Source organism: Hypanus sabinus, chromosome 10 (genome assembly GCF_030144855.1).
Source record: "Hypanus sabinus isolate sHypSab1 chromosome 10, sHypSab1.hap1, whole genome shotgun sequence".
Classification (NCBI taxonomy): Eukaryota; Metazoa; Chordata; class Chondrichthyes; order Myliobatiformes; family Dasyatidae; genus Hypanus; species Hypanus sabinus.
Window position 1 is genome coordinate 41025985 of NC_082715.1, and position 22262 is coordinate 41048246.

General features: G+C 38.0%; 1 protein-coding gene across 1 annotated transcript in view; it reads left to right on the forward strand.

Moving 5' to 3' along the window:
* Positions 1 to 21925, forward strand: part of dpysl5b (dihydropyrimidinase like 5b) — a 72163-nt gene extending 50238 nt beyond the window's left edge. Inside the window, exons 8-12 of the mRNA XM_059981735.1 lie at positions 1906 to 2047; positions 8965 to 9107; positions 10755 to 10962; positions 18767 to 18929; positions 19770 to 21925. Of these exons, the coding sequence (XP_059837718.1) occupies positions 1906 to 2047; positions 8965 to 9107; positions 10755 to 10962; positions 18767 to 18929; positions 19770 to 19855 (742 nt within the window). The 3' untranslated portion in view covers positions 19856 to 21925. The remainder of the gene's footprint in view (positions 1 to 1905; positions 2048 to 8964; positions 9108 to 10754; positions 10963 to 18766; positions 18930 to 19769) is intronic.
* The last annotated feature ends 337 nt before the right edge of the window (positions 21926 to 22262 follow it).

The following is a 22262-nucleotide window of genomic DNA, read 5'->3' on the forward strand; positions in this document are numbered from 1 at the left end:
GAAAAATGCTCCATGTGTGTGAATGAGTGCAAGTGCCAATAACCTTCAAGAACCTCCACACCATCCGGGACAAAGCAGTCCACTTGTCTTCACCAGAAGGACTTCTGTGGTTCAAGAAGGCAACTTGGCACTGCTTTTTCTAGGTCAATTATAGATAATGAATGAACGATAACTTTGCAAGTTAATCTAAATCCCAAAAATAACTTAAAAAGAAACTCCTCGATTGTGCTGCATAGCATCAACTGTAGTTAATATTTTTCCATTTTGTAGCAATGACTCTGCAGTGACTCCTCAACCAAACCAATAGCCTTTGTTACTTGTGCAGCTGGAAACGATAATGCCCTTTATTCATCATCGAAGAGTCTACATCCTGGAAGTCCTTACCATGTATTTCCATGTGAGTGCCTTCACCAGAAAGACTCCAGTAGTTCAAGAAGGGATGACCAAAAAGAGCTAACTTTGCCAGCAACAAGTTCTTCCAACAAATAAAAAAAAATGTACTGATGTTGTGCACATTCGGTCAAATCTTGTAAGATAAGGTTTTTGCCAACCTCTCATCGAGATGGCGCCAGCAAACTACGATTTCTTGGGTGACATCTGCAGATAGCAAATCTTTAAAATTATTTCTCTGTTTCTAGGCCTTCTGTTTGTTCTTTTTGTATTGTTTATGTTATGGAAACTTTTGGTGCCTATGATGTACAGTTTGGATCTCAGTTGAAGGATCCAGCACTGTGCTATGTCCAGAGAGCTGCCTCATGGAGATCAGAGTCACTAACCCAAAAAGGACCAAGAACACAAGCTTGACTCATGAGGGGAAAAAAACAAAGGTGGGACGTGGGGTCATAAATGACTCCATCTTGAAGCGGCGATGAAGGTTGAAGCATCAAGATAAAGGCAATCGGATCCAATCAGTGAGTGCTCCCGAGGAGGCTGTCAGATTGACAGCATTCAGACCCTGTCAGCAATCACTCCCAAAGGAGGCCATAGAGTCAGTGATTGCTCCCAACGGAGGACACCTATGGGACCAGGCATGAGTTCTCAGTCACGGAAGGACCGCTCGATGTTTTGAAATTTATGTACCTTATATTGGTCTCCTTCAGTTTTTTGGTGTTTTCTTTCTTGTGGTCGGGTGGGTGATCTGCAAGCTCTTTGTGTGTGTGTGGTTGGGGGGAGGTTTGATGCTACTGTTGGTGTTCTTTTTTGTCAGTGAGGGGATTGGTCACTTTTTTTCTGTGGGGGAGGGGTTGGGAGTGTGTTGCTGTTGCTGTTTTTTCCTGTGGGGGAGAAGGCTGGGGGTTGTTATTGTGCCTGTTTTTTTTTCTGCGGGGAGGAGGTCGGGGATTGTTTTGTTGCTGATTTTTTTTTCTGTGGAGGAGGGGTCTGGGGTTGTTGTTATTGCTGTTCTGCAACAAGGGGGTGGAGGATTCTGGGGTCTGAGTGTTTTGTTTCTTTTACATTTTCATGGCTATCTGGAGAAGACAAATATCAAAGTAAATGCATACTTTGACAATAAATTGAACCTTGAAGGAATTAGCAATAGCCAAAGTTAACTCTATGAAACCTAACAATGTACATTTAACTGGAAAAAGACACAAAAAGTGATGCTTAAGTTTTTTTTCAGGAGTTTTTAGGAGGAAGTTACCTGCAACCAGATTGAGCCGAGATGCCTAATTAGTTAAGATGCAGGTCATAGGAGTGCTCAAGTCTTTTCTGTATGGTTCTTGATCAAGTACTTCTGCAAAATCTACAAACCTATTGTAGAAAGTTAGACAAGGGAAAATGTATGTCATAATAAATTTCAAATATTTTGTGCTGTTGATTAACCTTAGATTGAAATGATTGAACTTTCATAAGGCCAAAATATCTAATGATTAATTTGAACACTAATTATTGTTTGTTTCCCAGTGACACTATTAATGTTGTTGCTTCGGATCATCGTCCATTTACTGTCAAGCAGAAAGCTGTAGGAAAAGATGATTTTACCAAAATTCCTCATGGTGTAACTGGAGTGCAAGATCGAATGACTGTCATCTGGGAGAAAGGAGTGGTAGGATAGATTTTACTCTAGTTTTATGATGTTACATTTACATAACAAGCTTTCCTTTTTTCCCCTCAAGACTGCTTTAATTTTTTGAATTTTTTTGATACATGGAAATATTTCTCACCATTTGTTCCCTTGTTATCATTCACAGAAATTCTGTATTTTTGTTCCTGTCTGACATCTCCTAAAATCATGCAAAGGATCTCAACAGATGTCAGAAAACATGACTGCTTCATGGATTTCTTTTCTGTCTTTCTGTAATTTTCAAAGATGTTCTTGTATTCTCCTGGGTATATGGGTTGTTTTATGGAATGGCTGATTCTTTGCATAAAGAATGCAGTGATCATCGTGCAAATACTCTGTAACACATCTAGTGCTCCAGTGCTCGATGATATGCAGCTTGGAACCTTCTATCATTTGCTGATATTGAAGTAATGAACTATGCATGTTGTATTTAAAATGCCACGTTGGTCATACAGTGGCTTCCAGGGGACAAAAGCAATACTCTTTACCCATGCCTCTTACTCTATCTGAAGTACAAAGAAATACTATCTGGAACATAATGGAGACAACCAGTGTTGTCTTCCAATCTTCAAAATAGGTGACAACTATTCATCAAGGATTCTTCTGCCGTACATGGAAAATCCAACGTTTCTACCACCTTATCCGTGCTGTAATTGTTATATGGTTATAAAGAGAAGAACAGTGATTGAGGAATTCCAGTATTTCCAAGGTAACTTTAAGTGATGCAATATCCTGATCTGGAAATTGCTGTTTCTCAATTTTATTCCTTATTCACAATCTTAGAGTTCTCACACTTCCAGTCTAATCATACTGCAGCAATTTGTACACCACAAGTAGTTCCTCATCATTCTGTTCGGGAAGTAAATATGATTATTAAATGCCAGACTCCTGTACATGGAGTGACAGTTTCCTCCTTGCTGTCACTCAGCTATTGCTCATTTTCTGTGTCTGCAAAAGTCATCAATATGTGAACTGACCAAATGCCTGTGGCATATATGATATTTATACAGTTTAGTGCTGAAATTCCATATCTTGCCACTCCCAAGCACTGCTGCATTAATAGCTAGGGAAGTGAATACAGTATTTTTTTATTGAGGAGAAAGCTGCTAGTGACTGTGAAGTATAACCTTGAGCAGCTGAGGACTTGTATTGGGAAGTTAATGTGTTCAAGAATGTTTCCTTAATCAGTTTATAGAAGTCACGACAAGATAGTGTGCAATACTTGATATCCTGTTAGGGGATGAGACAGAGCAGGTGACAAGTTTTTGTAGAGGAACACTTTGCATCCAGTGACTTAATGCCATTAGTTTCAAGGTAATTATAGAAAGGGATAGGGCTGGTTTTCAGGTTGAGATTCTAAATTGGAGAAAGGCTAGTTTTGATGGTATCAGAAAGGATTGGGACAGGCTGTTTTCTGGCAGAGATAGGCTTGGTGCCTTCAAAAGTGAAATTTTGAGGCTAAAAGCATGTATGTGCCTGTCAGAATAAAAGGTAAAGATAACAGAGGTAGGAAAACTTGGTTTTCACTTTTCCCTTAAAGAAGGGGAGGAGGATGTGAATAGCAGGTATTATCAAGAAGGAGCCATTGAAATACTTGAGTATAAGAAATGCAAGAGAATGTTTAAGAAGGACATCAGGAGGGCTAAAAGAAGCCAAGAAGTTACTCTAGCAGACAGGGTGAAGGAGAATCCTAAGGGATTCTACACTTGTATTAAGAGCAAAAGGATAGCAAGGAACAAAATTTGTACTCTTGAAGATCAGATTGGTCATCTATTTGTGGAGCCAAAAGATGGGAGATGGGGCAGATCTTAAATGGATTTTTTTACATCTGTATTTACTCAGGAGATGGACACAGTCTATAGACATGAAGCAAAGCAGCAGCAAGTTATGGACCCTATACAGATTACAGAGGAGGAGGTGTTTGCTGTCTTGAGACAACTTGGGATTTACAAATCCCCAGGTCCTGACAAAGTGCCCACTCGGACCTTGTGGGAGGCAAGTGCAGAAATTGAGGTCATTAATAGAGATATTTAAATAATTCTTCATGATAGATGAGGTACTGGAGGTTTGGAGGATAGCCAATGTTGTTCTGCCATTTAAGAAAGGCTCTAAGAATAAACCAGGAAATTACAGGCTAATGAGCCTAATATCAGTAGTGGGAAAGTTATTGGAAGCTATTCTAAGGGACTGGATATATGAGTCTTTGGGTAGGAAGGGACTGATTAGGGATAGTCAGCATAACTTTGTGTGGTAGGTCATGTCTAACCAATCTTATAGTGTGCTTCAAGAAAGTTAACAGGAAAGTTGATGAAAACAGGGCACTGGGTATTGTCTGCATGGACTTTAGTAAGGCATTTTACAAGGCCCCACATGGGAGGTTGGTCAAGAAGGTTCAATCGCTTGGCATTTAAGATGAAGTAGTAAATTGGATTACTACTTTTAAGATGAAGTATCAATCAATTGAAGTACTACTTTTAAGATGAAGTTCAATCGCTTGGCATTTAAGATGAAGTAGTAAATTGGATTACTACTAAATTGGAGACATTGGCTTTGTGGGAGAAGCCAGAGAGTGGTCGTAGATGGTTGCTTCTCTGACTGGAGTCCTGTGACTAGTGGAGTGCCACAGGGATTGGTACTGGATCCATTGTTGTTTGTCAGCTATAGCAGTCATCTGGATGATAATGTGGTTAATAGATCAGCAAATTTGTGGATTACACCAAAATCTGGGGTGTAGTGGACAGTGAGGAAGGCTATCAAAGCATGCAGCAGGGTCTGCATCAGCTGGAAAAATGAGCTCAAAAATAGCACATGGAATTTAGTACAGAAAACTGTGAGGTCTCGCACTTTGGGAGGTCCAACCAGGGTAGGTCTCACAGAGTGAGTGGTAAGGCACTGAGGAGTGTGGTAGAACAAAGGGATCTGGGAATACAGGTTCATAATTCAACGAATGAGATGTCACAGAGATAGGGTCCTAAAGAAAGCTTTTAGCACATTGGCCTTCATAAATCAAACTGTTGCGTACAGGAGTTCGGATGCTATGCTGAAGTTGTATAAGATGTTAGTAGGGCCTAATTTGGAGTATTGTGTGCAGTTTTGGTCATCTGCCTACAAGAAAGATGTAAATAAGATTGTAAAAAATACAGACAAAATTTGCAAGAATGATGCTGGGGCTGGAGGACCTGGGTTATAGGAAAGGTTGAATAGGTTTAGAACATTATTCCCTAGAACATAGAAGATTGAGGGGACATTTGATAGAGATATAAAAAATTATGAGGGGTATAGATAAGGTAAATGCCAGCAGGTTTTTACCACTGAGCAACATGCACAAAATGCTGGAGGAACACAGCAGGCCAGACAGCAGCTATGAAAAGAGTACAGTCAGTGTTTTGGCAGCTACCCTTCATCAGGACTGGAGAAAAAAGGTGAGGAGTCAGAGTAAGAAGGTGGGGGGAGGGGAGAAAGAAACACAATGTGATAGGTGAAGCCAGAAGGGATGAAATAAAGAGCTGGGAAGTTGATTAGTGAGAGAGATACAGGGTTGGAGAAGGGGGAATCTGATAGGAGAGGACAGAAAGCCATGGTAGAATGAAAAGGAGAGGAGTACTAAATGGAGGTGATGGCTAGGTAAGGAGATAAGGTGAAAGATGGGAATGGAAAATGGTGGGGGGAGGGGAGGAAGCAGGCATTACCAGAAGTTCGAGATATCGTTGTTCATGCCATCAGGTTAGAGGCTACCCTTCTGGAATATAAGGTGTTGCTTCTCCAACCTGAGAGGAGGTAATGGACTGACATGTTGGAATGGAAATGGGAAGTGGAATTATAATGGGTGGCCACTGGGAGATCCCACATTTTCCATGCTCAATGAAGCTGTCTCCCGATCTACATCAGGACTCATACAGGAGGCCAAACCAGCTGCTACCTGTCCCTACACATCCTCCCTCCCTTCCATTCAGGTTCCCAAACACTCCTTCTAGGTGAGATGACACTTCACCTGTGAGTCTGTTAGGGTCATCTACTGTATCCAGTGCACCTAGTGTGACCTCTTGCATATCGGTGAGACCCTGTGTAGATTGAGAGACTGCTGCACCGAGCACCTATGTGGGACTGCAACTAGAGATCATGGTTAAAGGTGAAAATTTTAAGGGGAACATGAGGGGAAATTTCTTCACACAGAGAGGGTGGTGAGAGTGTGGAACGAGCTGCCAATGCAAATGATGGTTGAGATTTTGATTACAATGTTTAAGAGAAGTTTGGATAGGGGCATGGAGGGCTACATTTCTGCATTGGATTAGCTGGACTGAGGGGCCAGTTTCTGTGTTGTGGTTATCTATGACTCATTATACAGGCAGTCCCCAGGTTACGGACGAGTTCCGTTCCTGAGTCCGTCTTTAAGTCGGATTTGTACGTAAGTCGGAACAAGTACATCCAGTATTATTTAGCATCAGTTAGTCAAACGTTTGTCTTAGTATATAGTATATATTTTACCTCTCTATGCCTACGCACTTAAGAAACGTATGTATTCCAATAATTAAACCACTGCGTTGCTTAGTAATAATTGTAGCTTTCATCGGGGCAGGGCCTTTCACATGTTCCATTATTCTCACTGTATTTTTTATCCTTTAAAATTGTTCTGATTGTTGACTGACTGTAGCCTAATGCTTTTCCAGTGACGGAATGCGTTTCACCTCTTTCCAAACGCTTTATTGTTTCCACTTTATTTTCAATCGCGATCGCTTCCCATCAACGGAACAGAAACACTGTGGGCAGTGGGTCCCGACCTTCGCTGGCTCCTAAGGACCACTGCACTGAATTCCCTGGGTCCTAAACTCCACCGCTTTGACACAGGTTAAATGGGACAAGTGGGGGCTGTGCTGGGTTTGGGTATTTGAACCTCCACAATATTCCACATGGGAATTTAAACTGGAGGTGGCAATGTTTTTTTTTTACGAGGTTGAGTTGTGAGCTCAACATCAACCCAGCACAGATTGTACAGGAGTCACTGGATCGACATCAATCCAGCGCGCTCAGGAGCGGTCTGTCTCAAGCTCGGCACTGACCTCACTGCGCCACCAGCCAACCGGAAAAGGGTCAGGGTGAATCTTGCTAAGAAAATTTTAAGCCAAATACAAAGTTACACACTCAACAGGGTCAACAGCAACAACTTAAAATGGCGGACGGCGTTCTCCTTCCTCGGTTCATAATTACGAGTTGTCCGTAAGTCAGACGTTCGTAACTCGGGGACTACCTGTACCTTGCAACCCAGGCTAAATGGGTGATCAATAGCATCAGTGGATGTCACATTAACACAGCTATAATGAAATTATTAAACAGAATTATACTGCACAGGGCCATCACCAACCTCCAAGGGCATCAGCCATTCTGGTTACGATAGTACCTATCCGCAGTACAATCCAGAATTACCATGTCAGACAGTCTGAGCTCAGATGGAGGACATCTGCAATTACATGCAGAAGTCATATGTTGCTGTTGTGAAATCATGCTGCACAGTGTGGCTTCTGAATTGAAATATGAAGCTTTTTTGTAAAGGGCCTCTGTTCTTAAAGTATATATTTGCAAGTTCAGACTTCACAGAGTGCCTGAAAGATTATATTTGCATGTTCATTATCTAATATGCTGCCCTCGTCTGTAATTTGCTGATGAGAGTTGTCCAGCCCACATGCTACACCTCTCTCCAGATCTGGCTGTAGATTATTTTTGCTTAGTATCCAACAAAGTACAGAATCAGAATGAGGATCAAGTTTGATATCACCAGCATATGTTATGAAATTTGCTGCTCTAATCTAAGCAATCCCTGACTACTTCTGGAATGCCATTAGCTGAGGTTGTGACACTAAGTATCACATGAAATGGTAAAATATGTTAGCTTCATACTGAGAATTTTCCAATTGTTTTTAATTTAGTATCTCAAATGAAAAATATAACATTGCCCTTGATGTGGAGAGAAAAAAGAAGTTTGAACAATTCAAATAAGTGAAATTGAGTGTGAACAAGAGAATTAGAAGTGAGCACACCTATTATGAGAGTCTTTGTGGCAACTGATTTGCCAAGTGGTGGCACTTAAGATCTTACAAAGGAAGATTAGATCCAACCATTCTGCAGCTATTGTCATCAGCTTCTTGTCTCCTTTTACAAGTTGGATGAAGTCTGAGTTTAGTGGTTGCTATACAATTTCTTTATGATGTACGTATTATGATTGAATTTCATTGCTTTGAATGGTTTCTTGGACATCAGCATACCTGTATATCCATACTACTTCACCTTTTGAACTGTGGTGGTATTTCCAGTTTAATAGCTCTTGGATTGCTACAACAGTAACTGTTTGTTTGGAATATTAGGTCCTCTTCCAATCTTTATTGATTATTTTCTCAGAAATTTCATGTATGATCAGAGCATCTCATCAATTAATACTTGTATTCTGCAAAGCCTTATAAAATCAGGTACTAGGAGCCATCTCATTGCTGGTTCTTCCTTTCTCATTTAAATATTTCTTAAACAGAAAATTGGGTTAGTTACTTTTAGAGCTTCTCCTACTCTTCACCCAATATTCTTACAGGGCGAGCTGTGAAATAGGAGCAAGCAATATTTTGTTCTTTTTCTTGGAATCAATATTTGTTTCTATCCTTTTGAAAATTGGCTTTGTGGTTCTGTGTTCTCTCTCTGCTCTTCATCAACACCATGGCTGCATACTTCCAGAGTTGGAAAAACTGCATTGACTCTATTTTCATTTTATTAATCTGTTAAGAATATTAGTAAAAGCTTGTATGCTTCTGATTATTTCATAAATTATAGAGAGATATAAGAGAGCAAAGCAAATTTAATTGAAATATGAAGAAAAACTTGTTTTGCAAACAACTATTGGTACTATTTGATATTTTCAGGTTGGTGGCAAAATGGATGAAAACTGCTTTGTTGCTGTGACTAGTTCCAATGCTGCAAAAATTTTCAATTTGTATCCCAAGAAAGGAAGAATAGTTCCAGGAGCTGATGCTGATATTGTTGTGTGGGATCCAGAAGCTACAAGGTATGTTTCTAGTACCATGAGTTTTGATTTTTTTTTATTTGATCAAAATTTTTGTACAGTAGAGATTACCTGCCTCTCGTGCTCAGGAAAGGTCATAAACTAGAATGTGTTGACTGTTGGTGAAAACAATTCTATTCTGTTATACTATTAATTCCAAATGCAAGTCTTTGTTTGGACAATAACAACTAATTTAGGGGTAGAAATTTTTGGGATAGATGTTTAGGTATAATATTCGTACATGCCAATAGCTGAAGTTCAGATTTTCAAGAAATTTAATTTTCATATTTTCTAATTGATTTGAAACACTATAAGATTAAGTATAACACACTGACAATTGTTACTATAATCTAAAGCCCTGGAACTTACTGTAATTTGTTCTGTTTCTTAAAAAAGTAAAACTTTAAAAAGTGTATATATATATTCTTTCCTCTGAATTTGTAACCAGTACCATACTTTCTAGCATATTGCTTGGTGGAGGTACTTTATATTTGTGTGCAAATTGGGAACCTGCTTCTGCCCTGTGAACTTTGAAACTCAACTAGATCAGAAGTTTTTACTCAACACCTGATTCCCAAGAAATATTCTTTTATTTACAAGGCACAAATTGAATGTGTGATGGGATACTCTCAACAAACAGCAGTGTTCTACTCTGACAGTACTAAAGAAGCCCATCATCAGTAAATTTTATTGGCACCTAATGCTTCTACTCTCTTCACAAGCAGAACTCTGTACCTGTGATTTTACATAATCTGATAGATGTTGTGTAGCTATTTACCATCCTCTTTCATTGTGAAGGACTAGATTAACAGTTTTGTAGCAAGTCATACAGCAACTTAACTTGAAGTGCATAGCTGTACCTTCTTCAAACTGGCAAGAACACCCTGACTTTGTGGTTGTATCTTCTTTAAACAGAAGACAAAACTTCGAGAATCCCATCACCTTAAGGGCATTTAAGACGATGCAATAAATGCTGGTTTTGAAAATGGTATCTTTATTCCATGAATAAAAATAATCAGATTGGTTAATATAAGCAAAGTTTCTCTCAATCCCACCTCCACACATCAGAAATAAGTCTGAGAAGGTCTGTTTCTCACTAAAGTGCATAGGAGCATCAAAGGATATAACAATATCAGAACGTCAGTGTATGTTCTTGATACATGTCAAGCTACATCAAAGGCAGCCAAATGCACTTGTAATACTTATTTGCACATTTTCCCTGGGAGTGGTACGTTATTACTTGTGTTGGCCAGTGAATGGACTTCTGGGTTCTTCAAATCTAACCATAAATAATCTTTTATTTTTGTTGTGCACATGTGGGCAGTATTATGGTTTGACACTTTATCTGAGTATGACAGTTGTCAACAATTCTTCTGTTTTGCATTGATGTGCTGGCCTATATTTTAAGCCAGTATCTTTCAATTAAACCAGACCATACTAATTCTGCGATATGGCATTCTCCTTCTTTGCTTTAACTTTATTCATTAGATAAGAGGTATAAAGCAGAATTTTTAATGGGGCTATTAAATTAAAGGGGTGTATATCATATTTTGTCTTACAGAATACAGATAAACAAATAAGTTGTTCTAAGTTATAATCTTTCCCAAGCTTTCCTTTGCTTTTGTATTAATAGTTGATTGATTGTTTCAGAACGATCTCTGTGAGTACGCAAGTACAGGGTGGTGATGTGAACCTTTATGAGAATATGCGATGCCATGGTGTTCCTCTGGTGACAATCAGCCGTGGTCGAGTTGTCTATGAAGATGGGATCTTTACATGTGCTGAGGGAACTGGGAAGTTCTGTCCACTTCGACCTTTTTCAGATTTTGTGTACAAAAAACTGATCCAAAGGGAAAAGGTAGAATTGATTATAATTTATGTATTGCTCCACTTAAGTGGAAAAAGTCAAACATTTTTTATTGAATCCTTTGAGATCATGACCAGATATTTGAAGGAAGCAAAAATAGAATTGTCTTCTAATATTTTTGTTTTGATTAGGTGCCTAATGACACTAAATGTTGATTGTGATAGCCTTCAAATTGAAATTGGGTTATTATTGTTACTTATACTGAGATGCAATGAAGAGCTTGTCTTGCATACTTTTCAAACAGATCAAGTCACAGTGCATTGAGGTAAACAAGGTAAAATAATGGAATGAAGAATAACAGCTCCAGAGTAAGTGAAGTACAGGTAAACAATAATGAGGAAGATAAATAAGACCGTAATGAGGGAGATTGTGAGGTCAGTTCCATCAAGTCATTCTAGGAAATCAATAAATAGCTTTAGAACAGCAGGTTAGAAGCTGTCCTTGAGCCTGTTAGGATATGATTTTAAGCTTTTGCATCTTGTGTCTGGTGCAGGAGGGCAGAAAAGAAAATGTTTCGGGTGGGTGCTATCTTTGATTATGCTGGCTGCTTTACTGGGACAGGAAGAAGTATAGACAGGTTCCTTGCAATAGGACTTAAATAACTAAGTAGTAATGAATCAGTCCTGCTGGAATAAGTTGCATCACCAATTTTCTGAAATTTGTATCTCTTGTTTGAGATGTAGCTGTTAGGCTTAGAGGACTATACATAATGGAGAGTTGTGGGCCCAAGGTCTTGCTTCTCATTCAAGAGAGTTGGGTTACATGAAAAGTCGTGGGTAAATAGAGATCAATTCGCTGGCACACTGAAACTGCAACAAGAACCCAATCAGTTGCAGGCTACAAAGTGGTTGAAGATCACTGGTAAAATTAAGATTTAGTAAATGTCAAGTCATAAAATTTAATAGCGTAGTTATAAATCATCGAATGCAGCAACTATGCTACATCTGGTTATGCTTTCACTTGGTCTTGTAGACTCTCTGTAAAACCTTTTGAAAAGATAATTTTTCAGATACTTATGCACTAATTTTTCATTGATTGTACAAATTGTTTCTTGCAAGTCATTTCATGTCCTAAGAACCTTGTGGATATATAAATACATCTCCAGTCATTTTGTTAATTTAATATTAAAATCGAAAATAGCTAATAATTGTTTTTGAAAAATAGTGCAGTGTAAGAACATTAGAATAGATGGACATGTTGGATATGCTCACTATTTCTAGAAGGTCAACACTTAATTCAAATTATTCATTCTCAAAATGTTTGATCTTTTATTTTTAATACAAGGAAACAATTCAGTGTGCTTCTCATCCTTTTGAGTTTTTAATACTTTTTTTCTTTTTCTTGTGTCCGATGAAGATGTGAAAAGGTAGAGATTTTAATCATCTGTTTTGATTGTGGATGTATCAGAAATCCCATATTAATCTGACCTGTTATTCATCTGAACACAGGGATTTGTAAGAACTCTCTTTGGGAAGAGTAGCAATTTTGGTGTTTATTGTTCTTAAGTAAGGTATTTGCACAAATCTACTCATTTAGAATTAAACAATAGCTGTATCATGACATTATATTACTGAAACTATTATATCACTGGCAACATGCAGCAAATTTACAGGGAAGTCACGGAAATATGGAAATCCTTGGAGATTTCGCAAACAGATGAAGATTGGATTAGCAACAACAAAACTGGCAACTAGAATTGTTATTGAAATGTGTTTAGGAGAATTGAATACATTTTTCTTATCTATTGAAGTAGCAATGCTGGATTTGATTATGAGAAATGAACTAGGTCAAATGGAGCATTATCAGTGGGAGAGTGTCTAGGAAACAGTGATTACAGTATCATGAGGTTCAAACTAGCTGTATAAAAGAATATGGACCACTCCAAGGTGTAAATAATTGAAGAAAAGATGATTTCAATAGGATGGGGACAGACCTGGATCATCAAAATTTGAGATCAGGACATGGTAAGCAAAGCTGAAATTGTATAGTCAAAGGCCTTTAAAGTAGAGTTGCTTCAGCTAGGCACATTACAATGAAGGGTTAGGGTACAGAAGTTAAAAGCCAGCCCTCCCTGAAAGACCAAAAAAAAATGTATCAACTCTCTGGTGGTAAGGAAGAAACAATTGAGATGCACACTGATCGCAAGGTGGGAAGTAAAAAGAAAGTCAAATTCATAACATTAGTGGAAAATAAACTTTTCCCAAACATGAATGGAAATTCAAGATTATTCTTCTAGCCTAGGAGTAGTCGTGAACAAAATGGAAATTTACCACTGGCAACAAAGGGTATGGTGGATATAATTGACATGTAATTAATCTTCAAGGGAGAATGTGATGCTGGAGATTTAATTGAGATTCTGGATGGGCTAAAATGAATAAACAATAAGAATTAGAAATACAAGTCACATGGTCTATTTGCATTCTTGAGAAAAGTAAGAAAGGAAATTGCAGTCCTCTTCTAATTTTCCAAATAACTGCAGATTCACAAGTGATCATTGGGAATTAGGAATGCAAACATTATACACTTACTCAAGAAAGTATAAGAACAAACCTGGCAACTGTAGACCAGTCAGATTAATCTTGGTGATGGGGAAGAAACAGAAGTAGAAGTTACTTCAACAAATGTGGTTTGATTAGAAGAAGTCAGCATGAACCTGTTAAAAGTAAATTATGCACAATTAACTTGATATAATTTTTAATAATTGACAGACTTTAAGGAGACAGGCCATTTTCGGAATGGGTGAATAGGTAGCAAACAGATTTAGAGCCATAGAGTTGTAGAAAAGTACAGCACAGAAACATGCTTTTCAGCCCATCTAGTCCATGTGGAGCTGTTTAAACTACTTACTCATATCAACCTGCACTGGGACTATAGCCCTCCATACCCCTATCATCTATGTACCTACCCAAACTTTTTTTAAACATTGAAATTGAGCTTGCACGTGCCACTTGCACTGGCAACTCATTCCACTGTCGTACAACCCTCTGAGTGGAAAAGTTTTCTCTCATGTTCCCCTTAAACTTTTCTAGTTATAGTCCAACCCAAACTCCGTGGAAAAAGCCTGCTTGCATTTACCCTATTTATGACCATCATAATTTTGTATACCTATGCCAAATTTCCTCTCAAGCTTCTATGTTCCAGGAATAAAGTCCTAACCTATTCAATCTTTCCATATAACTTGGGTCCTCCAGACCCGGCAACATCCTTATAACTCTTTTAACCTTATTTACATCATTCCTGTGGTGGAGACGTACAGTCTACTCATGGATAGTCAACATGGCTTTGTGAAGGGAAGATCGTGCCTCACAAGCCTGATTGAGTTTTTTGAAGAAGTAGTGAAAGAAATTGATGAGGGGGGTAGGGCAGTGGATGTGGTCTACATGGACTTTAGCAAGGCATTTGACAAGGTCCCTCACGAGAGGCTCATCCAGAAAGTCATGGGGCATGGGATAAGTGGAACCTTGGCTGTTTGGATAAAAAATTGGCTTAAAGGAAGAAAGCAGAGGGTAGTTGTGGAAGGAAAGTATTCTGCCTGGAGGTCGGTGACTAGTGGAATGCTGCAGGGATCTGTTCTGGGACTCCTGCTATTTGTGATTTTTATAAACGACCTGAATGTAGAGGTGGAAGGATGGGTGAATAAGTTTGCGGATGACACGAAGATTGGAGTTGTGGGTGGAGCTGTAGGTTGTCGAAGGTTACAAGAGGATATAGACAGGCTGCAGAGTTGGGCAGAAAAATGGCAGATGGAGTTCAATCCGGACAAGTGTGAGGTGATGCATTTTGGAAGGACAAACCAGAAGACTGAGTACAGCATTAATGGTCAGTTACTTAAGAATGTGGATGAACAAAGGGACCTTGGGGTTCAAATCCATACATCCCTCAAGGTCGCTGCGCAGGTTGATAGGGTAATTAAGAAGGCCTGTGAAATGCTAGGTTTCATAAACGGGGATTGAGTTCAAGAGTAGAGAGGTCATGTTGCAACTCTACAAATCTCTCATGAGACCGCACTTAAGAGTATTGTGTTTAATTCTGGTCACCTCATTATAGGAAGGATGTGGAAGCTATGGAGAGGGTGCAGAGGAGATTTACCAGGATGTTGCCTGGTTTGGAGAACAAGTCGTATGAAGCAAGGTTAGCAGAGCTGGGACTTTTCTCTTTGGAGCATAGAAGAATGAGAGGGGACTTGATAGAGGTCTACAAGATTATGAGAGGCATAGATAGGGTGGATAGTCAGTACCTGTTTCCCAGGGCACCAATAGCAAACACCAGAGGGCATAAGTACAAAATTAAGGGAGGGAAGTTTAGGGGAGACATGAGGGGTAAGTTTTTTTACACAGAGGGTTGTGAATGCCTGGAATGACTTGCCAGGGATGGTGGTGGAGGCTAAAACATTAGGGGTATTTAAGAGCCTCGTGGTCTTGCACATGGATGAAAGAAAAAATAGAGGGTTACGGGGTAGTGTGAGTTTAGTATTTTTTTAAGGATTATATGGATCAGCACAACATGGAGGGCTGAAGGGCCTGTACTGTGCCGTAGTGTTCTATGGTAGGTGACTAAAGCTGCACACAATACTCCAAATTAGGCCTCACCAACATCTTGTAAAACTTCATTTAATGCTGAGAGATTTGAAATGTGACACTGGGAAGAAAGAGAAAATGCAAGATAAACTGGAGGTCAGAATTCTAAAAAAGATCATCAGAATAGAGATATCTGAGCTTTGTAAATGGATTACAAGAGAAACTAATTCGCAGAACAATGATTCACCCACTGCTGGAATAGTGCCTTTTCTTAAGGAAAATATAAAACATTTGGAAAAGGTCCAGAGGAGATTCACCAAAATGATTCCAGGGTTGAAGAACTTTCGTTATGTGGGTAGACTAGAGAATCTCAAGTTGGAAAAGGAAAACGAAGAGCAAAGTTTAGAGTCTGGAATGTATTGGCACTGGCAATCATTAAGGTAGATTTAATTGTTAAACTGAGAAGCAACTTGGATAGATACCAGAAAGGAAATGGAAATAATTCTAAAAGTACAGTACTGTGCAAAAGTTTTAGACATATATATAAATATATCGCTAGGGTGCCTACTTTTGCACAGTACTGTAGTTATTTTAAATACTGCATTGTACTGCAGCAGCAAAAAAAGATCAAACTTCATGGCATTTGTGAGTGATGATAACCTGATTCTGATATGGGTCTCTATTGTGGACAGGGAGTGGGAAGCACCAGAGAAACACTGTAATGACAAGTAAAGCCATAGTTTGAAATCAGATGACCTTGTCTAGTGTCTCAGGGCTGGGTGTGCCTGCACCTACCACCGCACTCCTCATACAGCACTCCATTTGCACCATTCCCAGCATCCTTTGCTCCTGCCAGATTTGTAAACTTGCTTTCTACTCCATGTTAACAAATACACTACTGTGTAAAAGTCTTAGGCACCCTAGCTGTATGTATGTGCAGAAGACCTTTGCACTGTACTGTATGAGGAAAGGGTAGGAATGCATAATAAACTGGATTGTTGCTACAAAATGTTCAAATGAGCTTTTAGCATTCTCTTGTTATTCTATTACTTTAGGACTTCAGCTCTCACGTGTACTAGTTTTCCAACCTTGAAGCTTCTCAGTGCCATCAGTGTAGAATGGAGATGGGAAAATAGTAGGCAGATCTAGTGAACACGAGGAAATCTGCAGATGCTGGAAATTCAAGCAACCTTATTTACATCATTCCTATAGATAGGTGACTATGACCCTCCTGACGAAGGGTCTCGGCCCGAAACATCAACAGTGCTTCTTCCTATAGATGCTGCCTGGCCTGCTGCGTTCCACCAGCATTTTGTGTGTCAGGCAAATCTGGTAGTAAGTACTGAGTGTCACAAAAAGTTTTATGAAAAATTGAATTTGGAGTCATTTGAGAAACTTCCTCTTGACTTTTGGTATATTTCAGCTAAGAGTGAACTTTGCTGTTCACTTTTAAAACTTTACTAGTCCATTATATTTTGCAGTTCTTCAAAGTTACTTGGTGGGATGTTGCTTATACAATGATGCTTAAAGGAATGAGAATAGAGGGTACAACTCGCAGGATGTCATAACCACTTATTGTTTTCAGTAACAAAGCTGAGTTTCTGTATTATATTGTAACTGAACTCTGGTGCCTGAAGCTCAAAGTATCACATCAAGCAATGAAAGATAATTTCAGTCTTCTGTCTGCAGGACTTTGTGATCTCATTCTCCTGATGGCTGTCAACATGACTGCTGTTTTCAACTTATTTATCTGGACATTATTTATTGACTTTGCCGTGAATCTATAAGCCATGGACAAATACACAGGCAGATGACTGGCATTTTGTTTACATGAACCTTACTCCAGAAGAGACCAGTCAAAAACGTGGGGCATCCTATTTTTGAGGTCTTACTGGCTCTGCAAGTACACCAAGCCATCCCTTCCCTTTAACACAGCTGGACTATTCATACGCCAGAAGGACTTCCACACCTTTCTATTGCAGCTGCTGGCCTTTAACCACAATAGGGATCTTTCTCCTTTTGTGCATCAATCCTCACCAGATGCCAAGATCCTACATCCTCTGTTTGCCCTCTTTTAATATCTCTGAGCAAATGTACATCTACCTGATTGGAGAAAAGGGATGTCACCTTAAAATAGGTCAAAAAGCAGGATAAATGAAGAGGTATGGTCTATGAGAAATGTGATTAAGTTATTATCAGCACCCTGAAGTTAGACTTCAGTTTTTGGGTTTCTATGCTCTGTGCAATAGTGGGCATATATCTGCGCTCCATCGGCAGACAAAAATAGAGGGGTGTACCACATAATTGCAAAGAAATGCTTTCATTACAGCAAGAATCACAATATTCAGCAATTAACTGGCCTGAAATCCAGGATGTGAGGCTACATGTTGCTACTTGGTTTGAAAGGGTCCTGCTGGTGAGACGAAGGCATGGGCAAAGAGGGTAATATAAGAAAAAGGAACAGTTTCATCCTTCACAGGCGCCCCCAACACTTGCCTGCAGATTATGAGCAACTGAGACATATATCACAATGATATGCAGCTCAGTGCTGAGCAATTTAAATTGCACATTCTTATTGAAGGACCTGCATGCAGTTGTCTGATTGCTGTTAGATACTCAGTCATTGCAATATCATGATATTCACGGATGCAGCAAACACATTCAATCTCTCTCTACAAGCATTTGCAATGCAGTTAGAGTGCATTTTTCTTCTGCTTCTCCTGAAGGATACTGTTTTCTAGTGGCTCGTGATGTACACCAGCTGCAGGAGCTGAACTGCCTTGTTCTGCACCTTCAAACATAGGATTTCTGGTGCTATTTACTGATGCTCAGTGTGTGATATTCTTATCACTTGTGAAAATCAAATCTGGACTCACCAAAGTCTAAGTACTTCAACTGGGTGGGAAGCATGGGTCATATAATGGTGCATCTGCAGACTGAGTGACCCCTTCAGAAGAGAAGCTCTGCATCCTGCCCTTGTTAGATCTCTTTGAAGGTTAAAGTCATGAATTAGAAATGTGAAGCTAATTATGTTTAATACTGAGCATCAAACAAGTATGTAATGTGACAAGAGACAGGGAAGTTCTCTGAACCACTTGTTAAGAAGCAATTAGAGTCAGACGAGGGTACAATTGTGGAAGCAAACAAAATGTTTTAATTATTAAGACCACATGTTGCTCCATATATTCTATATATGTACATTGTTACTGTACAGTATATTATATTATATTACACTATTATAGAAATATATATTTAAGGTACTCCTATAATTATCTTAGAGTCTGACTGCAAAGCCTGTGGATCGTGCCCCATATGCAGGTGATGTGGCAGTAGTACTTAATGCAAAGAAGGAGATGCCACCTCATTCAGAACATCAGTCTCGTGTCACAACACGCCACAGTGGAGTGAGGGATTTGCATGAATCCAGCTTCAGCTTGTCAGGTAAGAATTTATCATATCTTAGAGATTCTTAACACCTTTCTGGATTTTATCTGTAATTAAGTTACATTTATTAATTGAGTGGTGGTTGATATGTTTGTGGCCTAAGATAGAAGGAATCAATTTTAGAAAACCTAGCACATTTATTTTTCAACATAGTCCCCTCCTACATTTACACACTTAGCCCTGCAGTCGTGGAGCATACGGATCTTGGACCTTCAGGAAGTGTCCACATCAGGGGTAATTGATAAGTTTGTGGCCTAACGTAGAAGGAGATGAGTTATTAACTTCAAACTTCTTAAAGTGTTTCTCATTTATAATATTATTTAACATGGTGAAAAATCAGAAGCAATAGAAATGATTTCTTTATCAGGCAGCATCATTGCTTGTATTTCATAACAGGGAGTGGGATTGGCAGAGATCAGGGCTGATTGATAAAAGTTGTCATTGTGAAGCATTTACTGTTTCTCTCTCCACAAATGCTGCCTGTTCTGAAGGATATTTAGAGCATTTTCTGTTTTATTCAAATTTTGATAGATCATATTCTGACATTTTCTGGAGTAATTGTATTGCTTCTACTTGATCACATTAGTTATTTTGTTTATTATTTTGGTCAATATAATTATTGAAGATTCACTACATTGTCATTTTCTTCGACCAGCTTTCTTACTGTTCCATCTGTGGAGTGACTCTGGATAATGGGAGCATTTTACTTTCATATGATTCAATATTATATTGCTATATTACTGTATTAGTATTTTGTGGAAAATGTGTTAATATTTACCTTTTTGCGTGTTATTAGCAAAATGCATTGTATATACATAACTGCTATGTTCTTTGCAGGATCCCAAGTTGATGATCATGTGCCAAAGCGCCCTGTCTCCAGAGTTCTGGCTCCACCTGGTGGTCATTCTAATGGCATTTGGTAAAAGAGTAGCATGTTCACAACTGAAACCTTCAACTGAAAACACAAGAGTATGAATGAATAAGCTCACCCCACACTGGAGATAACCACAACAGCCTCAGCAACACAGTATTGATATCAAAAGAATGAACATGCAGCTTCTTGGTTCTTTTAAGACTTTTGCAAGATGTGGGAGGATATTAGATCAACACAGCAGGAATTTGGTCAGACCTGAAAAGTGGCGAACAACACAATTCACAAATCCATTACTATTGACCCTATGTTAGGCTCTGCTGCTGTGCACAAAAAGCCCATAATTCTGCCATAATAAACTCTGCACAAGTGAATTGTAGTGTGCATTATATGATCTGTCTACATGTACTGTAACTTTTCCTTAATTCTTTACCTTCAAAAATCTTTGAATCCTTTAAAATGTATTAATATTTACACATAATTTGTAGTATAACTTCAGTTGGTGCATACAAGGATTGTTTTTAATACCAATGTTTTATGCTGCTCTCAATATGAAATTGTCACTTTGTAAACTGATAATTGCTTTTACATATATAGATTCTGAAAAACTGAAGAAGACAATTTGAAATTGTTACAGTAAATTGTTAGTTGTTTATTATGTATAATATATTGTATGATTGTCACTAGAATTATTTGGAATGGATAGTATAGTTTTAAGAATTTTATTGTAGATTTTTTCTTTTTTCTAGAATTAGGTTGATATTCTTTGAGGATTTTGTTACTTAATGTAAAGGATTTGTGTTTTTCCTATAGTGAAAGAATAATACAGCAAGAATTCTGGAAGGAATATCTTTACTTGGTGAAAACCTGAAATTCATTATTACATAGAATGTGCACTGATGCACACAAGTGATTGCACTGTACACAAATTCTTGAAATAATGATGGGTCAGTCTTTGATTTTCTTTGGGTGTAGTTAGCATTTATTTACATTGAGCATGTGACATCATGAAACTAAATTTCTCCCGTCATTCCACAACCCCAGTATCATACAAGGTCATGCAACTATTAATAATGTTTTGGAAATTACACAATATGATTGTCTATAACATGATAGTAATTTGTTTCAAGAATTGTGAAAATCTTTTATCCAAAGTTGTTTTTCTTAAGGGTCTTCCTACAACTATAAACATTTATTAAATAATGTAATCTGTCATAATTAAACTATGTAGATTTGTAGGATATGTGCATTGTTGGCCTCAGTATTAAAAGTGCAGTCTAAGTGGGCTGCATTAATTAATGTGATCATTTATTTTAATGGAAAATAGATATTTATTAGCAATACCTTGAACTTATAAAAGGAGCATATTTTAAAATAATTTCATAAATATAGTTTATGAAGATGGTTCCCTAAATTAAAATAGATATGGCAGTTAGTAGGTATTTATAGTGTTTTTTTGCTTGATATTTTCTCCTTTTCAGTCCATTTCCCTATTATATTTCAAAGACTGTACACTGTAGAGTTGATAAAAGGATCTGCAAAGAAATTATATTACAAACAGTATTATGAATTTAAACTCAGTTTTATTTAATTTTAAGGCAATCTGTTATATTTATCTTCAAGTGAGCTAAGCTTGTGTTTCAGGTATGTTTTGAGTTCAGATTATTCTCCTCTTTCCAGGATGTTGCATAGTAGCCAGACTGCTAAGTAAATCAGTCAATTAATGGAAAATTGTTGAAGCAAGGTAAAATTGGGGAAAGTAATTATCATTTGTACCATAAAACTTGTTTGAAAATTATTTATGGTTAGTTATACATTGCTGAAAGCCATTACAAAATCTGAAAATAATTGGTAAAACTTGTAATAATTGAAATGTGTTTCTTTTTAATCCCACTGCCATCCCCACAAGTTCTGACTTCTGACTGTGGCAGTTGACTAAGGTGTTATCAATACTGTGAGTTGCTAAGGTTTTCAGATCAAAAGGTCATTTTAATTTTTGAACAACATTTAAGATACTTACTTCTTATGGTACAAGTTTGTAATTTAGCCACAAACCTCAGATGACTTCATGCCCTCCAAGGGATTATGTGCTTTACAAAAATCCCATGTTATTTATTTTTCAATATAGTGTATTTTGTAAAGCTGAACAGAATTGTTGTGAAGTAATTTGGCCAGAAACAAATTAATTCAGTCAGTCAAACTGAGTGCAAAATTCAAACTGGTTTTTTTTAAAAAAGGAACAAATATATTTGACTTGAGTGTTTAAATTTTGCTTTTTTTAAAATGATTATGCTCTGCCTTATATTTTGTCAACTTACCAGGTATTTTTGTACTGACCTAATTCCATCTAGTTAAGTTTTTTGGGAAATTACTTTGAATAGATCTGACAGAGCACTGAAGAAAATTAGAATAGGAACTTAGCTTTAAATTGTTATTGGCCTTGTGATGTCTAACTAGGC